Source organism: Octopus bimaculoides, chromosome 14 (genome assembly GCF_046866305.1).
Source record: "Octopus bimaculoides isolate indiv1 chromosome 14, ASM4686630v1, whole genome shotgun sequence".
Classification (NCBI taxonomy): domain Eukaryota; kingdom Metazoa; phylum Mollusca; class Cephalopoda; order Octopoda; family Octopodidae; genus Octopus; species Octopus bimaculoides.
Window position 1 is genome coordinate 49389132 of NC_142941.1, and position 19486 is coordinate 49408617.

The 19486-nt window shown below is 37.2% G+C and overlaps 1 protein-coding gene across 1 annotated transcript in view; it reads left to right on the plus strand.

Moving 5' to 3' along the window:
• Nucleotides 1–16747, plus strand: part of LOC106868611 (aromatic-L-amino-acid decarboxylase) — a 134191-nt gene extending 117444 nt beyond the window's left edge. The window contains exons 6-14 of the mRNA XM_089362097.1: nucleotides 654–788; nucleotides 1105–1248; nucleotides 2113–2179; nucleotides 3382–3544; nucleotides 6073–6143; nucleotides 7014–7033; nucleotides 12701–12799; nucleotides 14110–14211; nucleotides 14903–16747. Coding sequence (XP_089218223.1) covers nucleotides 654–788; nucleotides 1105–1248; nucleotides 2113–2179; nucleotides 3382–3544; nucleotides 6073–6143; nucleotides 7014–7033; nucleotides 12701–12799; nucleotides 14110–14211; nucleotides 14903–15886 — 1785 coding nt within the window. The 3' untranslated portion in view covers nucleotides 15887–16747. The remainder of the gene's footprint in view (nucleotides 1–653; nucleotides 789–1104; nucleotides 1249–2112; nucleotides 2180–3381; nucleotides 3545–6072; nucleotides 6144–7013; nucleotides 7034–12700; nucleotides 12800–14109; nucleotides 14212–14902) is intronic.
• Nucleotides 16748–19486: the final 2739 nt, after the last annotated feature.

Genomic DNA, 19486 nt, shown 5'->3' on the forward strand with positions numbered 1-19486 from the left:
CTTTAGCAAGCACGGTGCTAGTCTCTCACTTTTGTGACCCCTGTTAATTTTGCCTTTAGGTTCTAATTGCTAATAAGCCACCCTTTTTAATTTGGTATATATATATATATATATATATATATAGAGAGAGAGAGAGAGAGAGAGAGAGAGAGAGAAAAGAGTGGCCTAGTTCCCTATAGATACAAGGCGACCACGTTCACTCCCCTCCCCTTCATTTCATTTATCGGTTTCTTCTTTCTCTTCCTCTTTCTCCTTTGTCTCCTCTTCTATTTTTCCTTTTTTTTTCTTCTCTGTTCTCTCTTCTTTTCTCTTCGGTCCTCTTTCCGTATCTTTATCATTTTTAATTTTCGTTTACTTTGACACATTCTCCGCGAACTCAGGGTCGTTTCCTTCTGCACATCCTTCAAGGTTGTTAAATTTTTTTCAGTTTCACAATTCGTTCACAATTCTTTTTAATCGGTCAATTGTCCGATGAACGCATTTAAAATGCATATCAGAAACAGCAATGGGGCAATGATATACAAATAAATAATTGTGTAAAGCCCGTTATTTATACCTTTTCTTATATATATATATATATATATATATATATATATATATATATATATATATATATATATATATATATATATGTATGCATATATTCATTGCAGGGTACTGCGAGTGAAGCTACTTTTGTTGCACTTTTGGCCGCCCGTACTGAAGCTATCCGACGTTATAAACTTCTTCATGGTTCTATGGAAGATTCCGATATAAACGGTCGCCTTGTTGCCTACTGCTCTGACCAGGTAAGAGTCCCGGAATGTTCCAACTTTTTCTCTTAAATTATTATCTATTACTTAAGTGTGTGTATGTGTGCGGATGTGTGTGATTATGCGTGTGTGTATGTATTTGTGTGTGTGTGTGTGTGTGTGTGTGTGTGTGTGTGTGTGTGTGTGTGTGTGTGTGTGTGTGTGTGTGTGTGTGTGTGTGTGTGTGTGTGTGTATGGATATACTATTTGTTTGGTATTTATTATGTTATTTAATTGTTAAATACTAAACCCTGACGCCATGTTTGCTTCAGCAGATATGATGCTATATCTCCATTAATTCCATTCATTTCAGGCGCATTCATCTGTAGAGAAAGCAACTTTGATTGGTTTGGTGAAACTAAGACTTCTTCCCACTGATGATCACCTAAGTTTGAGAGGAAATACACTGGAAATGGCAGTGAAAAAAGATAAAGAAGCCGGTCTGATCCCATTTTTTGTAAGTAATCTGCCATTTTGTTTTCTATATGTCATGACAGAGTTTATGGAGCTACTTGTCTCGTGTCTTGGTTTGAATTGCCCTGGACTGGTCAAGTAAAGACATGTCTAGGTTTGTTTCGTATGAATTGGTTAAATTCACACTTAGAGTCATGCAGAGTGACGTCTGTTGTCTTATAGATATCTATACACTTATAGACACCATTAGACAGATGTACATCTATAGACATATATACACGTCCGTGGAATATATACGCATATAGACATGTGCACAATTTAGATACGCCAGTGACACACACGTGGTAAGAAGTTTACTTCCCAACCACAAGATATCTTTCGTTGGTTTATATGGTTCCTTTTTCAATGTCAATAGGGAGATTTTCTTGTGAGATTTAATTGCTATATTGAACATACATGAATGCCCCGCCGTTATTTCACGGACACCTTAACTTAAAGTCTGCATGCAATTTCTTTGGGAGTGAAGTTGTTGCTACATTGAATAGATGTAATAAATGGATTGAAACTTTCTTATTACATCATACAATTTCTATTTTAAATCTATATAAATATCTAATGCAGTTTCTTAGAGGAGATTCACCTCTTACATCGAGTAGCTATTGTTTACGGCGCAGAAGCTTCCTCGTTCGTTCATTCGGTTGTTATTTTAAAGAACCATCGACTTCACGGATGTAAAACCACATCTAAATACAATCACCTTAAATGGTTTCTGTTTTTGAAATTTTAAATGTATGCCTGACAAACAGTTACATCACGCCATCTTGGTTTTATATAAGTTAAATAATGTAAAAAATATATGACGTCCATTCGCTTTGTTTTACTCTTATCTTTTGGTTCTTTATTTCAGGTGTGCGGCACTTTGGGAACCACTGGAGCTTGTGCGTTTGATAACCTTCCCGAGCTGGGAGCCATCTGTAAGTGAAATATATAACAGATCTAATAATATTTATGCCATGTAAGGCAAAGACCTAGCAGAATCGTCAGCACACCACAGACGAAATGCTTAGCGGCGTTTCGCCTGTCTTTTACGATCTGAATTCAAATCCCGCCGAGTCGACTTTGTCTTTCACCCGTTCGGGGTCGATACAAAAAGTACCAGTTGTGTACTGGGGTCAATGTAATCGACTTACTCCTTCCCCAAAATTGCTGGCCTTGTGCCAAAATTTGAAACCATTATCATTATTATGTTTTATTTTTGCAAATCTCAGACACTCAGACGTTAAACGATCCGGACATTTCGGTTTGGGAGCGATCAACAACAAATTGACAAAGATCCCTTACTACTTCCTCTCTTGTGTCTTACATAGACAAGACTTTTTTTTAAGATTCTCGCTGTAACGAGAGAAATGTTGTCGTCTGCATGACCTGTGACCTTAAAGCAATTCCGATTCTGTTTGCGGTCTTCGAAACTGTCCGATATACATTCCAGTGCTCCGGTCAGCATTATAACCACTAAAACATTCTTCATCCTCCACTACTTTCCTTCAGTGATTCATACTTCTCCATCTTTTCATGCTCTTCATCTTTTACTTTACTCTCTCCTCGAATAGAGATATCCATCATTTGGGCCTCTTTCTCTTTCTTCTTGGCGACTGTAACCGCCTGGCTTTATTGCTTCAGTCATTCAATCACATTGAATGGTGAAGTCCAACAAAAGCTTAAATTTGTCATTCTTTAACACCCATCCTGGTTTCTGCTCGTAGCATTTAGCTGCTTTGACGAATCCAGATTTCTCAGATGTCATCCAGGGAATATATCTGGCAACGTTATCGTGGCGTCCTTTTGAACTCTCGCTGCGCCATCTTAGCACATTCGCTTACAAGATGGCTGACCGTTTTTACTTTTGTTCCAAACGCTCTACATAATGGCAATTCTTTCGTTTTGTCAACATAATCGTTTAAATGTAGTCAGTTCGGAGAGTCTGCTCCTGAGCACTGCATACCAGAGTTTCACTGCATCCTTTCAGATCACCATTTCTAAGCCATTGTTATCATCATCATCATCATCACAATCATCATCACCACCACTACCACCATCATCATCATCACCGTCATCGTCGTCGTTGTTGTTGTTGGTGTTGTCACATTTTAACAGGAAACCTCCTCTTCAATCCAAGGTGTTGCCGAATCAATATGGATGCACGTGGATGCTGCCTATGCCGGAACGGCTTTTATCTGTCCCGAGTTTCGAAAGTTTATGGTTGGCATCGAACACGCCCATTCTTTGGCCTTCAATGCCTCCAAGTGGATGATGGTGAACTTTGAATGCACAGCAATGTGGTAGGTCGATTACCTCACTCTCGCTTTCCTCTCTCTCTCTCTCTCTCTCTCTCTCTCTCTCCATCTCTTTGTCTGTCTGTCTGTCTCTCATCCTCTCTCTCATTCTCTCTCATCCTCTCTCTCCATCTCTCAGTCTGTCTCTCACTCAGTCTCTCTTTCTCTGTCTCTCTCTCTCCATCTCTCTCTATCTCGCCTTTCCTCAACCAGTCTTCACTGGTGTGTGTCAGTGTGTAAGTGTACGCGCGCGTGTGTAAACGTTAACATAGAATCTTCGCTGGTAAGGATAAAGTTCGCAAAATGGCAAAAGGGATTTACTTTGATCCATTAGCAGAACATTTATAATATTTACAGAAGAGAGTTCGAGTCCCACTTGCAGCCTTCTGCTCTTTTTTTTTTTTTTAATTCAAAGCGTTTTTAACCCAGCATTTAGGCGCTATCATTTATAGCTTATTCGTTTCGAGTTCCAGCGTCTCCCAACAGAATTATTTCACGTGTTCTAGAAGCTTCCAAATTCTTATGACGTGAACAGCATATATTTCTCATTGGTAAAACAAAAAGTTTTTAAAATGGACGGTAAAAGTACGAGAAAAGACAAATTCAGCCAGGGATCGAACTTTCATTGCTGTATTAGATGACGTGTTCTGTCTACCACATATAAGTATAATAGTATATTACAGCGTGAAACAAGCTTTTGTTCTTTTGATTAAAATAGTTATAATTGTATTTGTTGTCGTTGTTGTTGTTGTAAGTATAGAGAGGTGATAAAATTGTGTGAAGTTTTCTATTGCTTCCAATAAACATGGCTGACAATCATTATTGCTGCATCATAAATCATCGGTGTGTCGCACATGCGTAGGTAGTCGTATTGTTTCCGGCATTATACACATCAAACCGGAAATTCATGGATTCACCTTTAGCTAGACGTGTGTGTATGAGTGTGCAACTGTAAAAGTGTGCCGGAATGCCTACGTATAAGTATGTATGTATGTATGTATGTATGTATTATGTATGTATTTGTGTGTTTGTATGTATGTACGTGTGTAAGCATGTGTATATGTGTTAGTCTATGTGTGTTAGGGAATATCCGAGTGTGTATGTGAGTTATTAGTATAGAGTTGTGTAAATGTACCTGCATGGGTTAGAGGTAATTGTGCATGTGTGTGTGTATGTGTGTGTGTGTGTATGTATTTATGTATGTATGTATGTATGTACGTCCGCATGGATGTATGAATGTATGTGTGTGTGTATGTGTGTGTGTGTCTGGGTATTTTGTTTCCGTGTGAAGTGAAAGGATCTTTCAACTGCAACAGTAAAATGTACAAAAACAATAACAAGGATAATGATCGCAACACAATAAGTGGTGGTGGTGGGGGGGGGGGGGGTTTGGTCGTCGTCGTCGTCGTAGTAATAATGGTAGTAGCGATGGTGGCAGTTGTGGTGATATTGGCAAATGTTTTTAATTGTAATGGTGGTGGGGTAGTGGAAATAAAGGTGTGGCAGTGGTGGCGGCGGTCGTGACGGTGGTCGTGGTTGTGGTCGTGGTCGTGGTGGTGCGGATGATCGTAGCGATGATGATGATGGTGGTGGTGGTGGTGGTGGTGGTGTTTGTGGTAGAAGCAATAATCCCGGTGGTTGCCATGGTGGTACTAACCCAGCCAGTGGCAGTGGAGGTGGTCGTGATGGTGGTGATGATGGCCGCAGTCCAACGACTGACGCAAGTAAGAAGTAACAGATGAAAGACGCTTGCATAGATGAGGAGGGTCGGGGAATATGAATGCATTATAGGGCGGCGAGGTGGCAGAAACGTTAGCACGCCGGGGCAGAATGCTTAACGGCATTTCACCCGTCTTCACGTTCTGATTCAAATTCCGCCGGGGTCGACTTTGCCTTTCATCCTTTCGGGGGTCGATAAATGAAATACCAGTTGTGTACTGGGGTCAATCTAATCGACTGGCCCCCTCTCTCAAAGTTTCGGGCCTTGTGCCTAGAGTAGAAAAGAATATGAATACATTATACGCACTTATGCACCACGAGGTCCCGAAAAAAGGCGGCTTTAACGATACGATAGAATACATCCCCCAACAAGTAACCCCTAATACTAAGAACAAAGCACACACACACACGCACACACACACACACACACACACACACACACACACCACGTAACAGAGCGACCACAACATTAGTGATAAGGGAACCTCAGCCGCATCAAGTTCAATTCACTTTGTATTCCACTGGTTTTGACGGGGAAAGGCAAGATGGCCATGTTCGGAATGTCTTTCTGTCACCATAGTTCTTGCTCAAAGAACGCCAACCGACCAACGTCAACGCAGTTCTACCATTACATTGACCACCGCTACACTGCCGTCACACTACAACCAATACACGCCACAATACTTCCACCACCACTGTGCCACAACCGCAACTACATCATCACACCACCGCCACCACCATCACCTCCACCATCACCATCATCACCATCACCACCACAACATTACTACAATACGCAATGTCTTCTATTTCTCCAGGATCAAAGACAGCACTTCTCTGCATCGAACATTTAATGTTGACCCATTGTATTTGAAGCATGAAAATTCGGGTAAGTCCGTTTTGTTGTTGTTGTTGCTATTGTTGTTGTTGTTGCTGTTGTTGTTTATATTGTTGCTGTTCTTGCTTTTGCTGTTACTGCTGCTGCTGATGATGATGATGACAATGATGCTGATAACGGTGGTGGTATTATCACCATTGTCATCGCTGCTAGTAAAGTCATTGTTGTTTTTGTAGTTGTTGTTGCTCCAGAATTCTGGTCAATTATTCAACGGATGACCAACAGGTTTTAGGTGTTTACATGAGTTCAGTATTTACAGCGAGAACTAATTCCAAATTGATGAAATTGTGAAAGAGATTGTTAAGTGCGTTTATAATGTGACTGACCAAATATATTTTGGAGATAAAGCAGTGATGCATGCATGCTTACATGTATGCACGTATCTGTATATACAAGTGTGTGTGTGCATGTGGGTATGTGTGTGTGCGTACGTACGTGTGTATACCATAAAGTCAAACCAAGTAATTTTGGATGTACTTAATACACGCGTTTCAGATCATTGCGCAATAGATAAAAAGGAATTCATATGTTACACAACATCTTCCTCAGTAAAGACGTTTTGAAATGCGTAAGAGATTAATTTCTTTTTATATATTATGTAATGGTCTGAAACGCGCGAATTAAATGCACCCAAAATATCATTACTTAGTTTAACAAGCTAGCCAGTCCTGACGCCATTTACACGAATACTCTAACAAGAATTTTGTTCTATTCGACTCAAGCTAGATAGATAGATAGATAGATAGATAGATAGATAGATAGATAGATAGATAGATAGATAGATAGATAGATAGATATCTGTATGTACTATTTCCCTTCTCAACTTCTCAATATATTTCTTTCTTGTCTTCCATTTCACAGGAGCAGCCATTGATTATATGGTAAGTCGAACTTGTTTTTGCTTCATTTGTGGTTATCTACGTGATCTTTCTTTATCAGAAATGTTCAGTGTCTTGTCCTCCAGTTGAAACCAGTCCGATATAGATGTCATCAAGTTAACTACTTGTAATTAAGTAGGTGGCAGTTATATCGAATTGTGTATTAATTAGTGGTTCTCAGCGGGGGTTCAAATGGCCCTAGGGGGCTCCATATAAAATTTTGTTGTTAAAATTTATCTGCAATAAATTATCTATACTTCTACAATTCACAAAATATTTAAATTTTCTATATAATTCCTAATAATATTTAATTTTTAAAATACATGATTTTTTAAACATCAAATTTTTCTCAGATAGACCCTCATGGTCTATCTGACTAAAATAGGAATCGATGGGTCTATAGGTAAAAAAAATGGTTTCACCCCAACGCTTTCACCCCAGTATATAACCAGTTCGTATTTTATCAAGAGCTGTTGGTACCTAAATAGGGTCAATTGGTTTAATTCAGGAATTCAAATTGTGTTGCAGTGAATACCATTCTTCTTGTTGAATGTTTCGCTCTTTTCAAAAATGTTCATTCCTCATGTTGGTTATAGGAGGATATTTTGAAACAAGGTTATTCAGAGTGAGATAGAACTAGCACAGTGTTGTTGATTTAATATATGACTGTTACTGTTTTAGCTATCACGACGATATTTAAACACAGCACAGAAAGAGATACTTCAAGGCATTTAGTCCAACAACACTTTACCATTTCTGCTACCTACCGTCTTTTCTAATCTCATTGAAGAAAAGTTCTTTGCTATATTATACATTAAAAAGGTACACTGCAGCTTAAATTGAACGTGTCTCTTTTAATACTGACATGTTCCAACATGTTGACTTAACTTCATTCTAGCTCCAGAGAAAACAATAATGAAGAATAAATGAACGTATCAGAAGAAATGAAAGAAAGAACGAAGGAAACGACCTAAAGAACCGCAAACAAAGCAAAATCTGCATTATTGTTTTGTGAAAAAAAATTCTTTTTTCCTGTTGAAAGACAGATAACGATAAGAAAGAAGGTTCGCCATTTGCAATAGAGATAAGCAGAATGGCGACATTAGCAACCGTTGCAACATTTACAAGAATATATCGAGTCGTACAACGTCCTTTACAAACTATAAATTCCCAGTCGGAAGGAAAGTATTATAGCTCTAATTTTCAGACAATTGAAAAGCGGAAATGTAAATAAGAACAGAGAAATGTCATAAATAATTTTCTCCGATACTAGTTGTGAATATCAAGGAAGCCATCGCTAGCTTGTCGTTTACTTCTTTCTGTTTTTTTTTTGGTTTTTTTTTTGCCTCTCCGCCTTTTACCCAACCAACCAGCGTTTGATGAGTTCACTCATACAATACGGTGCTACTTAATAAAAATGAGGTAAAGTTTGTTTCCATCCTTGCTTAGAATGACTACTACTACAACTACTACTACTACTACTACTACTACTACTACTACTACTACTACTACTACTACTGCTGCTGCTGCTGCTGCTGCCATCACTACTATTATCGCTAGGCAGGCATAGAAAACAAAATATGGACCGTACGCTCAGGAATAATAACAACTTATTGGCGTCGAAGATTATGCACTTTTTCCCATATCGAAGTTACGAAGAAATTCGGTTAGCTGAAGATTTCTGTATAGTTCAGAGTTAGCAACTCGAGTTGCTACGAATGCGAATAAAATTTCTAATTGAGGGAGTTGAAGAGGTAAAATCCAGGCCTCTTGTGTTTCCTAGCTGGCTGATACTCTCATGTAACAATTACTCAATCAGGGGTACTCAGCTAGCTACTCATTAGGCAGGAAGATACCTTAATTATATAAAGGTCACATTGTCTTTTGGGAATCCCAAGTCAACACATGATTAAGGTATCCTCGGCCCGATGAGAAGCTAGCTGGGATTCTTGGTTGAGTAATTATTACATCAGAGGGTCTGCCAGCAAGGAAACGTATGTTAACTCTTCTTTTTCTTTTTTGTTTTCTCCTTTTTTTTCTTGCTGGTCGCCATGCTTGACTGCTGAATCCACAAGTTTTTTTTTTCCTTTCTCTCTCTCTCTTTATTTTCTCTTACTCCTTTCTGTTGAAGAGCTTAGGCTCGAAACGTAAAAGACGTTTTCATTTTCCCGAGCGTCAAGCTAATACACATATCTTCGTCTTTTTTTTTCTGCAAATTTCAACTATATATGTATATATAAACACACACACACACACACACACACACACACACACACACACACACACACATATATATATATATATATATATATATATATATATATATATATATATATAGCACGAAGTTTTGTCAGTGAACAGGTCGTGGATTCAAAACGACGAAAATATTTTGACACAAATAAAATTGAAATGTTGAAGTGAATCTAACGGGGTTTTTTTCTCTTTTGTGTGTGCCTGTGTGTGTGTGTGTGTGTGTGTGTGTGTGTGTGTGTGTGTGTGTGTGTGTGTGTGTGTGTGTGTGTGTGTGTGTGTTAGTCTTTTTGTGCAAAGTAAGCCAATAAAATATAATATTCCTGATGAATTGTTAAATATCAATAAAAGAGGCAGTTCGACCCCTATCGCAAGCTTATGAAGAAAGCTGTCGTGGGACTAATTTTACAATAAGACCAAATGTTAGATATGGGTATGAGTCGTGTGTTTATATCTATCCAATCAACTCTCTTATGTGTGATAAACTATATCAACTAAAGCAATATCTATTTATATTTATGATATAGTCGTTCTTCTTCATTCTCTCTCTCTCTCTCTCTCTCTCTCCGTCTTTCTTGCTTTCTCTTTTGTGTGCGTGGCCAGTAGAGCAATATAACAGTAGATGTACTACTATATGTCGTTTGCTTTCTCCATTCTGCTTCAGCTATAACGCAATGCAACACATTGCTATATAAAGTGGCATTCTGCTGACCGCTGTCTGCTTGAATTACCCCACGGATTTAACTGACCATGTTGTTTAAGCAATCAAATCTGACATTGCTGTCACCTCACTATGAATTTCACAACACTCAAATTTTCCAATTTACGTTTTCAATCAATTAACCCAGAACTACACTTCCGGTAAAATTCGCACAACCACAAAGGCTATACATATATATATATATATATATATATATATATATATATATATATATATATATATATATATATATATATATATACAAATTTTTTTTCTAATATACTTCTGGTACATTTTGTTGAGTCTCTTTTACTTGTAGACTTTTGTAACTGTCAAAATTCTGCAATATATTCTCACTGTTATAATTAAAGTCAACGTTAGGACCTCCGGTTGTCGTTTTTGTGGTGAGGAAGAACTTATAAACCAACAAATATTTTGATCGACAAATTTGCGGTAATTCAGTTTAATTTTCTGCATTATTGGTGGAGGTGTGCTTCTGAATTGCCAGCGACTTTCTGGCTGTCAAAGTATTCTCAATCTTCTGGTTTGTATTTTGTATTGATGAAAATTTCGGCTGATTTCTTTCTTTTCTTTTTATTTCAAATTTTCAATATGGTGTTCTTCTGGTTTTGTCCGAAGCTGTCTCCGTGTTCTAACTGATGTAGAATTAATTTGGTTTCTTTTAATTTCTTTAGGATTGGTCATAATAGTAAATGAATTCAATAAGTTTGTCTGAGTGATTAAGAAGTTCGCTTTGCACTGATAGGCTTTACGTTCAATCTCTCTGCGTTGCACCTTTGGCAAATATCTTCTATCAATATCATAACCTCGGGTTAAGAAAAGCCGCATGAGAAAAATTGGGTGAAAAGAAACTATATGGAAGCCTGGTGCAGAGATTGTTCTTTGTTCTTAGTGAGCTTAATCAATCGCCTGGTTTAACACCAGTAGCTGGCCAACATTGGGTGGTCCTAGAAGTGTCACCTCTGCTACAAATTCTCTGACAAGAGACGCAGTCAAAAGATAACTTATTTCTTCCGTCTCTTCTTCCCACCAGCGACGGAAATCCTTTAAAAGGTCAGGGTCACTGACCTTCCTCTTCTGGCTGAGCCAATGAGATAGAACACGATAGAGTTCATAGAGTTGACTCTCGAAAACAGCATTGTTCCTCATCGATTCAGTGAGGTTGTAACATTCATGCCTTTTCCAAAAGTATTACTGGAGTAAATGAAATGAATACTCGATGAAGCTGTCTATTGTTTGTCTCCTGCAATAACAGTAGCCAGTTATGTACTGGGACCTATTCAGGATAGTCTTCTTCACCGGAGATGTGTTACTGGTGTGGCAAGAAGGAAGTCGAGGTGGAGGGTGGGTCTCTGCTGGAGTCAGCGGGAATATATATAAAAGGGAGAAATTCCTGAAAGAGAAGAACGAGACAAAACTGAATGTAAGACAGACAGACAGACAGACACAGATAGATAGATAGATAGATAGATAGATAGATAGATAGAAGGTTTGTTAAAACTCGAGTCGCGTGATAAAAAAATCCAATTTGAATTAACCGTATATTCTACCACGTGTATTGAGTACTTCTTTCTCATTCGTTCGACTCAATTCAATATTCGTGTGTGTAAGCATGTTTATGTGTGTACGTGCGTGCGTGCGTACGTGCGTGCGTGCGTGCATGCGTGTGTGTGTGTATGTGTGTGTGTGTGTTTGTGTGTGTGTGTGTGTGTGTGTGTGTGTGTGTGTAATATTTTGGCAGCAATTTTATACACAGCAGTTATAAAACGTCATTTGTTACAGAAAGTGAGAAGGAAAATTTAGAATTAGAGAGGAACGCAAGAAAAACGGCTGGAAATGGTTAGCATTTAACAAAAAGCAACATAAAAGATGTGTTGTGAAAGGAAAGAGAATATAAATATGGATTCTTGTTTAAATGTCAAATGTTGTATGAATGCGTTCATAAAAATTATTTGAATGATATTCCTTGAGTGTCAAATGTTAGTTCTTTTGAAAGAAAACCACATGTGGCGCAAATAGATAATGACGTTGATGGAAAGGAAAAAAATGTCATACTTCCTTTTTTCCAGGAAGATGTCGATCATAATGGTTGTTAACGGATTGTGAGATATTTTAATAGATTCTTCTTCTAAGTCTACAGAAACACATAAATACTTATCTACACATTTGTTGCCAATTGATCCTCAACCTAATCCTGAGCCAATTCCGGCGCATGTTGAACTCAGAGCAAGATAGAATATGGTAGAAATCTGTATTTATAACGGAGAAAGCTGATTATTCATTTGTTATGACTGGGTAACTTTTACTAAGACAAAGTGATTTTTAAAGTCTACACTGTGTAGAAAACTCGTTAAAATTTAATTTTAACCTTTTTTTTTTAATCAAAATGTGTTTCTTTTAATCTCTTATTATTCAAGATTTCAACTACGTGATTCAATTCTAATTCACTGCGAGAATTTGAATTGAATTTTAACTTCTTACTCCCCCCTCCCCCTCTCTCTCTCTCTCTTTCTCTCTCTCTCTCTCTCTCTCTCTCTCTCTATCTATCTATCTCTTTCTCTCAGTATATATTCACGTGTGTGCGTGAGTGCGTATACCGTTTGGCATTATGATGTTATACATGATACTCAATATTTTTGTATATTCTTATTGTTCTCTCTCTCTCTCTCTCTCTCTCTCTCATATATATATATTTCCAGCATTGGCAAATTCCTCTCAGCAAACGGTTTCGAGCCCTAAAATTATGGTTCGTCATCCGATCCTTCGGCGTGGAAGGTCTTCAGAAACACATACGTCACGTGAGTCTATCGTTTATTTTTATTCCTTAATATTGTTGTTGTCTTTGTCGTTGTTGTTGCTTTTAAAACTTATTGATGGTAAGAGATCAGAAGCCATAAAATATTACGTTGGTTTCTTGTCATCTAAGCTATCCAAAGGGCTGATTGCTTAATCCTGGTTTCCACGGCGTTAAGAAGATGAGAGATAAGCATCTCCTGGATGAGTCGATAGAAGAAAAGACGATTTAAATTAAAATTACTCACTTCGACCACTGTTTTTTTTTTTTCACCATAGTAACTGTGAGATTAATTTTAAAAATAAATTACTGTCTCGAACCTTGGGACTTGCAAGGTCATTTGCCCGGTTTCCATGGCGTATTAGGGACCGGGACCATGATGTTGCTTCTGAACGAGACACCAGTTCATTACAGGGATGCTCATTGACAGCTGAGTGGTCTGAAGATTAAAGTGTGAATCGAGGAGTGAAGTGTTTTGCTCAAGAACACAAGGCACAGCTCGATCGAGAGATTACCATAACCTAAATAAGAAACGAAGCCATCGGACGTTACACAAATGACCATCTCTCCTGACTTTCAAATTGCTGCCGCTCTTTTTGGCAACTTTCCAATAAAATCTCAACAAATTTTGCCAATGTCTCTCCTACACAGCAAAATTCCTTAGGATGGAACCACAAAATGGTTTTCTGTTCATAAAGTTTCCAAAGGTGTTGCCTGCACTCAACAAAACTCTTCTCATCTCCATCACACCTTCTTCACCTCCGCCATCACCGCCGCCACTAACACCACCACCACCAGCAACAACAACACTACAACCATCACTGCTACCACCACTTCCATTCACCGCCACTGCTACCATCAACACCAACACCTGCATCACCATCACCACCACCACCACCACTACCACCACCACCTATACATGTATGAAGTCAGTAACAATAAACAGCATTAAAACTGGTAAAATGACCCTCTCGAGATACAGCAATTTTTGGGTGGGTTTTTTTTAATATAAAATTGAATCGGGAACCGGACGAAACTCTGCTGAGGGCCGTTTGACAACCCTGCTGTGTATGTAAATGTATTGGTGTATCATAGTGTGTGTGTGTGTGTGTGTGTATGAGAGAGAGAGAGAGAGAGAGTCATTGAGTGAATGGTGTGTGAGTGTGTGAGTGTCTGTATGTGTGTGTGTGAGTGAGCGAGTGAGCGATAGCTAGATGTGTGTGTGTGTGTGAGGAATTGGTCTTCAGTTGTTCTTTAGCCAAACCAAACCTAACAAACCCGATTTCTTTCCATTTGCCTCCTGTGCAACAACAGGGAGTCAAGTTGGCCATTTTGTTTGAGACGTTGATGAAACAAGATGAAAGATTTGAAATACCTGCCGAACGTCACCTGGGTATGGTTGTTTTTAGACTGAAGGTAAGTGATTTTTGCAATACACCTAGATTGTAGCGTATTTCTTAAGCTTTCAGTGTTTTTGATTTTTTTTTAGATTGGTTGGTATTGAACCAAATGCTCCGATGTCAATAGGAATAACCTTTATGTTCGACTCTCGTAGCAGCCACATCTTAGTGATCTCAATTCTCAAGTCTCCATATTTATCCCCCTTTTCTCTTTCTTTCGTGATGACATCTTGATCTCCTGGCCCTGCCATGTCAATCATTAGGCACTCTAGTTTGTCCCTCCTAAAGGTTACTATATCCGGTCTTTGGTGCTCTAACACTTTGTCTGTCTGGAAATCAAACTCCCAGAGGATTTTTGCTTTCCCCTTTTCGTCCATTTATTATTATCATCATCATCACTATTATTATTAAAGCAGCGAACTGGCAGAATCTCAAAAATGCTTAGCGGCATTTCGGCCGTCACTATGTTCCGAGTTCAAATTCCGCCGAGGTCAACTTTGCCTTTCGTCCTTTCGAGATCGATAAAATAAGTACCAGTTACGCACTAGGGTCGATATAATCGACTCGTCCCCTCCCCCAAAATTGCTGCTCTTGTGGCAAAATTTGAAACCATTATTATTATTATTATCATCATCATCATCATCATCATCATCATCATCATTATTATTATTATTATTATTATTTATTTGTTTCTTTCTTTCTTTCAGGGTGAAAATGAACTTACTGAACTCCTTCTGAAGTTGTTGAACAAATCGGGCAAACTTCACATGGTCCCAGCTTCTTTCAAGGGAAAATATGTCATAAGATTCACGGTGACCTCGCAGTACACTACGGAGGAAGACATCCGAAGCGACTTCAAAACCATCCAGGACACTTCTAGTGTTGTATTGAGAGACTTGAGTTTACTAATGAACAAAACCAAAGAGGACGAACTCATACGGGACATACCGGAAATACCCGAAGAGAAAGCTATAACTACGTCATCGGAGGAAACAAAGCTCGAACGAACGCTGTCAATGAAAAGACGTGATTTTGGAATGAGTCTGATTCTGAGTCATGTACCCTGCTCACCAAAATTCATAAATGGTAGCTTTGCAGCAATTTTCGATAATAACGAAACCATTTTGGAGTTTGCGCGTCACCTGACTAGTAGCGACATCAACGGCCGACCAATTCGCTTGTCACCACGGCGCGGCGTCAAACTGAGGGAGCAGGCCAAGCAACACAGTTTGGACTTCAGCACTCTGATTCCTGGCAGACGTATGTCTACGGGAACCGCTAGATTCAAGCAGGGTTCGCTGGACACCAAAGTTGACGACATTCTCGACTCCACCCCAGACAACTACTACAGCAATGGTTTCGACGAGACTCATGGGAAGAAAAACGACAAAGAAGACGGAAAAGAAAATAATAAAGACGAGGAGGAAGAACAACAAGAACTTGATGCACAAAACCAACAGCAAGAAGAACAACAACAAAAACAACAGTTTCAGGTGCTGCAGCTGCAACAGAATCAATTGCATTCCGTATTAGCTGCATCGCAAGAGAAAGCCTCGTCTTTCCTCGATAAAATCAAGAAGCTGACACCGAAAAGGCTCACCGGTGAAACTGCTGCCAATAACAACAGTTCCCCTGTTAAGATATCCAACGGTTTACATATGTGTCCTCACTGTGGTAAATCGATTGTGTGAAAAGAAAAACTGCAGCGGCGGCGGCGGAAAGAGCAAATCCAGCCAAATATAAAGTAAACCGACCAACCAACAAGCCAACCGGAATTGAGATAGATTAAAGAGAGATTGTTTTATTGGATTATCATTAATAGTGTCTAGATGGTTCTATGTAATTTTAAGGAAATGAAAACTGGTGTAACTCCATGAAATATCGCACACGTACACAACAAAAAACATTTCAACAGAACATTTTAAACAGAAACACAGTGAAAGCTATATAGGTATAAATGCGTGTGCATACATGCATGTGTTTGCGTGTGTGTGTGAGCGCTCACGCGTGCGTATATGTTATATGTGTTTAAATTACAATTGTTATCGCGAATAAAACACGTGTTGTCCATGACGTAGTACAGCGAAATATTGTGATGTCATGGTTGTAGCTAACTTATTGTAACATCATTAAGAGTTTCATGTTTATAGTCAAAATCTTTGCTTATAAAGATCATCAGATGAACACAAGAACTTTCCGCGCGCTGGTCTGGTATTGTACTGTCGGTTGCGCATGTACGTAAAATATAGTCTTTAATGAAGTGTAACTCTTTGCTTCTGAGAGGAAGATCAACTCCTTTACGTTAGATATTTAAGTTTATCAATTCTAAAATTTTTCCAAATTCTAAAATGTTCAAATATACGCTGTGTATGTATGCGTGTGTGTATATATATGTGAGTGTGTATGTATATGTAAGAGTGTTTTTATAATGCGTTTCATCGCGGGAAGCCATTTAATTTGTTTCCAGGATATTAAAATGAATTTCTTGAAGTGTCTGCATTTGCTGCAACTGTTAAATCTGACATCTGAATAAACAGTCATTACATTTGTTAAGATCCATTTGTATGAAATACTTCTCAGTATTGCACAAGCTAGAGATGCTTATCGCGTTACTGTTTGGTTTGTAACCTTTAAGAATTCTCTAGTGGTATTTTGTTGTTTTCTTCTATTTTTAAATACAGTTGGACAGTTTGGTAATATTCCTTTTCTCTAAATTTCCGAAGGAATACATATGATTGTAAAACGATATTTGAATTTATCATCCGACATGCCAAAACAATGTTTGCTCTCTGCATGTAGGTTTTTGTTTCGTTATGATGACCCCGGTCTCGTAGATAATTGTCTCGACTTCTCATGACTGACTGAGAAAAACATGAATCTTTGCTTTTCTACAATTTACTTCTAGTTGTTTAACTAGTTTCTAGAAAAAATATTTGTTATGATTATTGAGCAGCTATATCTTAGTTCCTTTTTTTTTTCCATTGAATAATATCCGGCAACAATAGCTTATTGGAAAATGTTTACTGATTAAGCTTAAAAGATTTTTAGCTGTTTTGAAAGGGATTTAAGGGTGTAATATACATTATCTGTGTACATTCTTCGAAATTACTGGCCTTGTGCCAACACTTGAAACTATCAATGGGGGAAACTATATCAAAGATATCTTTATTTGAAGTTAGCATAGAGATGCTTCGAACCAATATTTAAATTAGGCTTTTGAAGACAATGGACACAGCGTTGGAATCTTTGTTGATGTACTTCAAGGCTTATATTTATTTGTATTTAGATTGAATGTAATGTCTAAAACGTTAACTATGCTCATGTTTTTGGATATTGTTATTTTAATATAGAATTTACTGAAGGCGCTAATTACATATTATATATCAAACATGTGACAAAGCCAACCCATCATCACTATACATGCGTATATCTATGATCATGTATATATATATATATATATATATATATATATATACAGGGTTCTTGTATTTATATGATGTCTTTTGCTGCAAACATGAAACTTAAAGTTACGGAACAATAAAGTAACTGGAACTACGATAACGCAATAAATATGATGTACTACATATATACAAATACACAGACACACAGAAACACACATGTATATATAGACATACATACATATATGTATATATACATATACACATACACACACAGACACACACCCACACACATACACATATATATATATATAGGTGTGTATGCGTAATATAAGTGTATGTGAGCATGTGTATATGTGTGCGTATGTACGTATATATACTTAAACCCAAAACTCGAAGACTTAGAACTTACAAACAGACACACAAATAATACTTTGCATCATATTTGAATAGATTGGTGTTATTATTATTATCATTATTATTGTTATTATTGTTATTATTATTATTATTATTATTATTATTATTATTATTATTATTATTATTATTATTTTCTTTTCCGGTACCAAACAAAACGTCCATGTTTTCAGTGAAAGTGAAAGTCTATATGTATGCGTAGTTGCCATGTTTTAAGTTTATATTTGCCATCGAGAGAGTAGTGTGTCGTATTGTAGGTTGGTAGTGATGATTAAATGTTGAATATATTAATTAGAAAAAAAAAATATTTGCATATCGCAACAACTATGAACAAGAATCTGGAAAATATTCCGAATAGAAACGGAAACCAAAGAAATTCAAGGAATTTTGCAATTCTTACTGAAGTATTAATTAAGTAAATGTTATATATATATATATATATATATATATATATATATATATATATATATATATATATATATATATATATATATATATATATATATATATATATATTTCTAATTCCAATGCCTGAAGACTAGCATCACGCTTGAAACTTGAAGTATTAAAGAAATTTGAATCAAACTATTTGAGACACACACACACACAAATATATATATATGTGTGTGTTTATACATCCATCCATCCATCCATCCATACATACATACATACATACATACATACATACATACATACATACATAAGAAATGAATGAACGACAGCAGCTTAATCCATGCCACATATGTTTCCCTACCATGCCGTTTTATTAAGAATTCGTGGCAGGCATTTTGTATGACGTAATGCCTGAATAAAATGCCACGCCATTGAAACATATGTAGCATGGAGTGGACTGCTAACGTTCATTTCTCTCCTTTTATTATATCTGTTTATCGCATGCCGCACGTAACTAATGTTATTACTGAGATTGCAGTTGTAGAGTACTTCTTATAATCGGTCTTAAATTTATAATAGAATGATATATGTATGTAAATATATATATATATATATATATATATATATATATATATATATATATATATATATATATATATATATATATATATATATATATATATATATATTTATATATGGTGGTTGTCTACTCCTTAAACAGAGTTTGACCACCTCCTGCACCTACACCTTAGCCCTTTCATGGCGTCTGATGTGGCTTTTTAAACCAGACAGTGTTTTGAAAAAACACCCACACAGATTGCACCTCTGATTTGCACTACCAATACCTGCAAGTAAGTTCTGCTCATTGTGGATCCTAACATGTCTTTTAAGACCCCCATTGGATTTGCAAACCCTCTGGCACACACCACATTCAAACGTGTGCACAGACATATAATCAGAATAGCTGAATGAGGTTTGTTTTCCATGGGTTCGCAGTAATTTATATATATATATATATATATATATATATATATATATATATATATATATATATATATATATACATATATATATATATATATATAT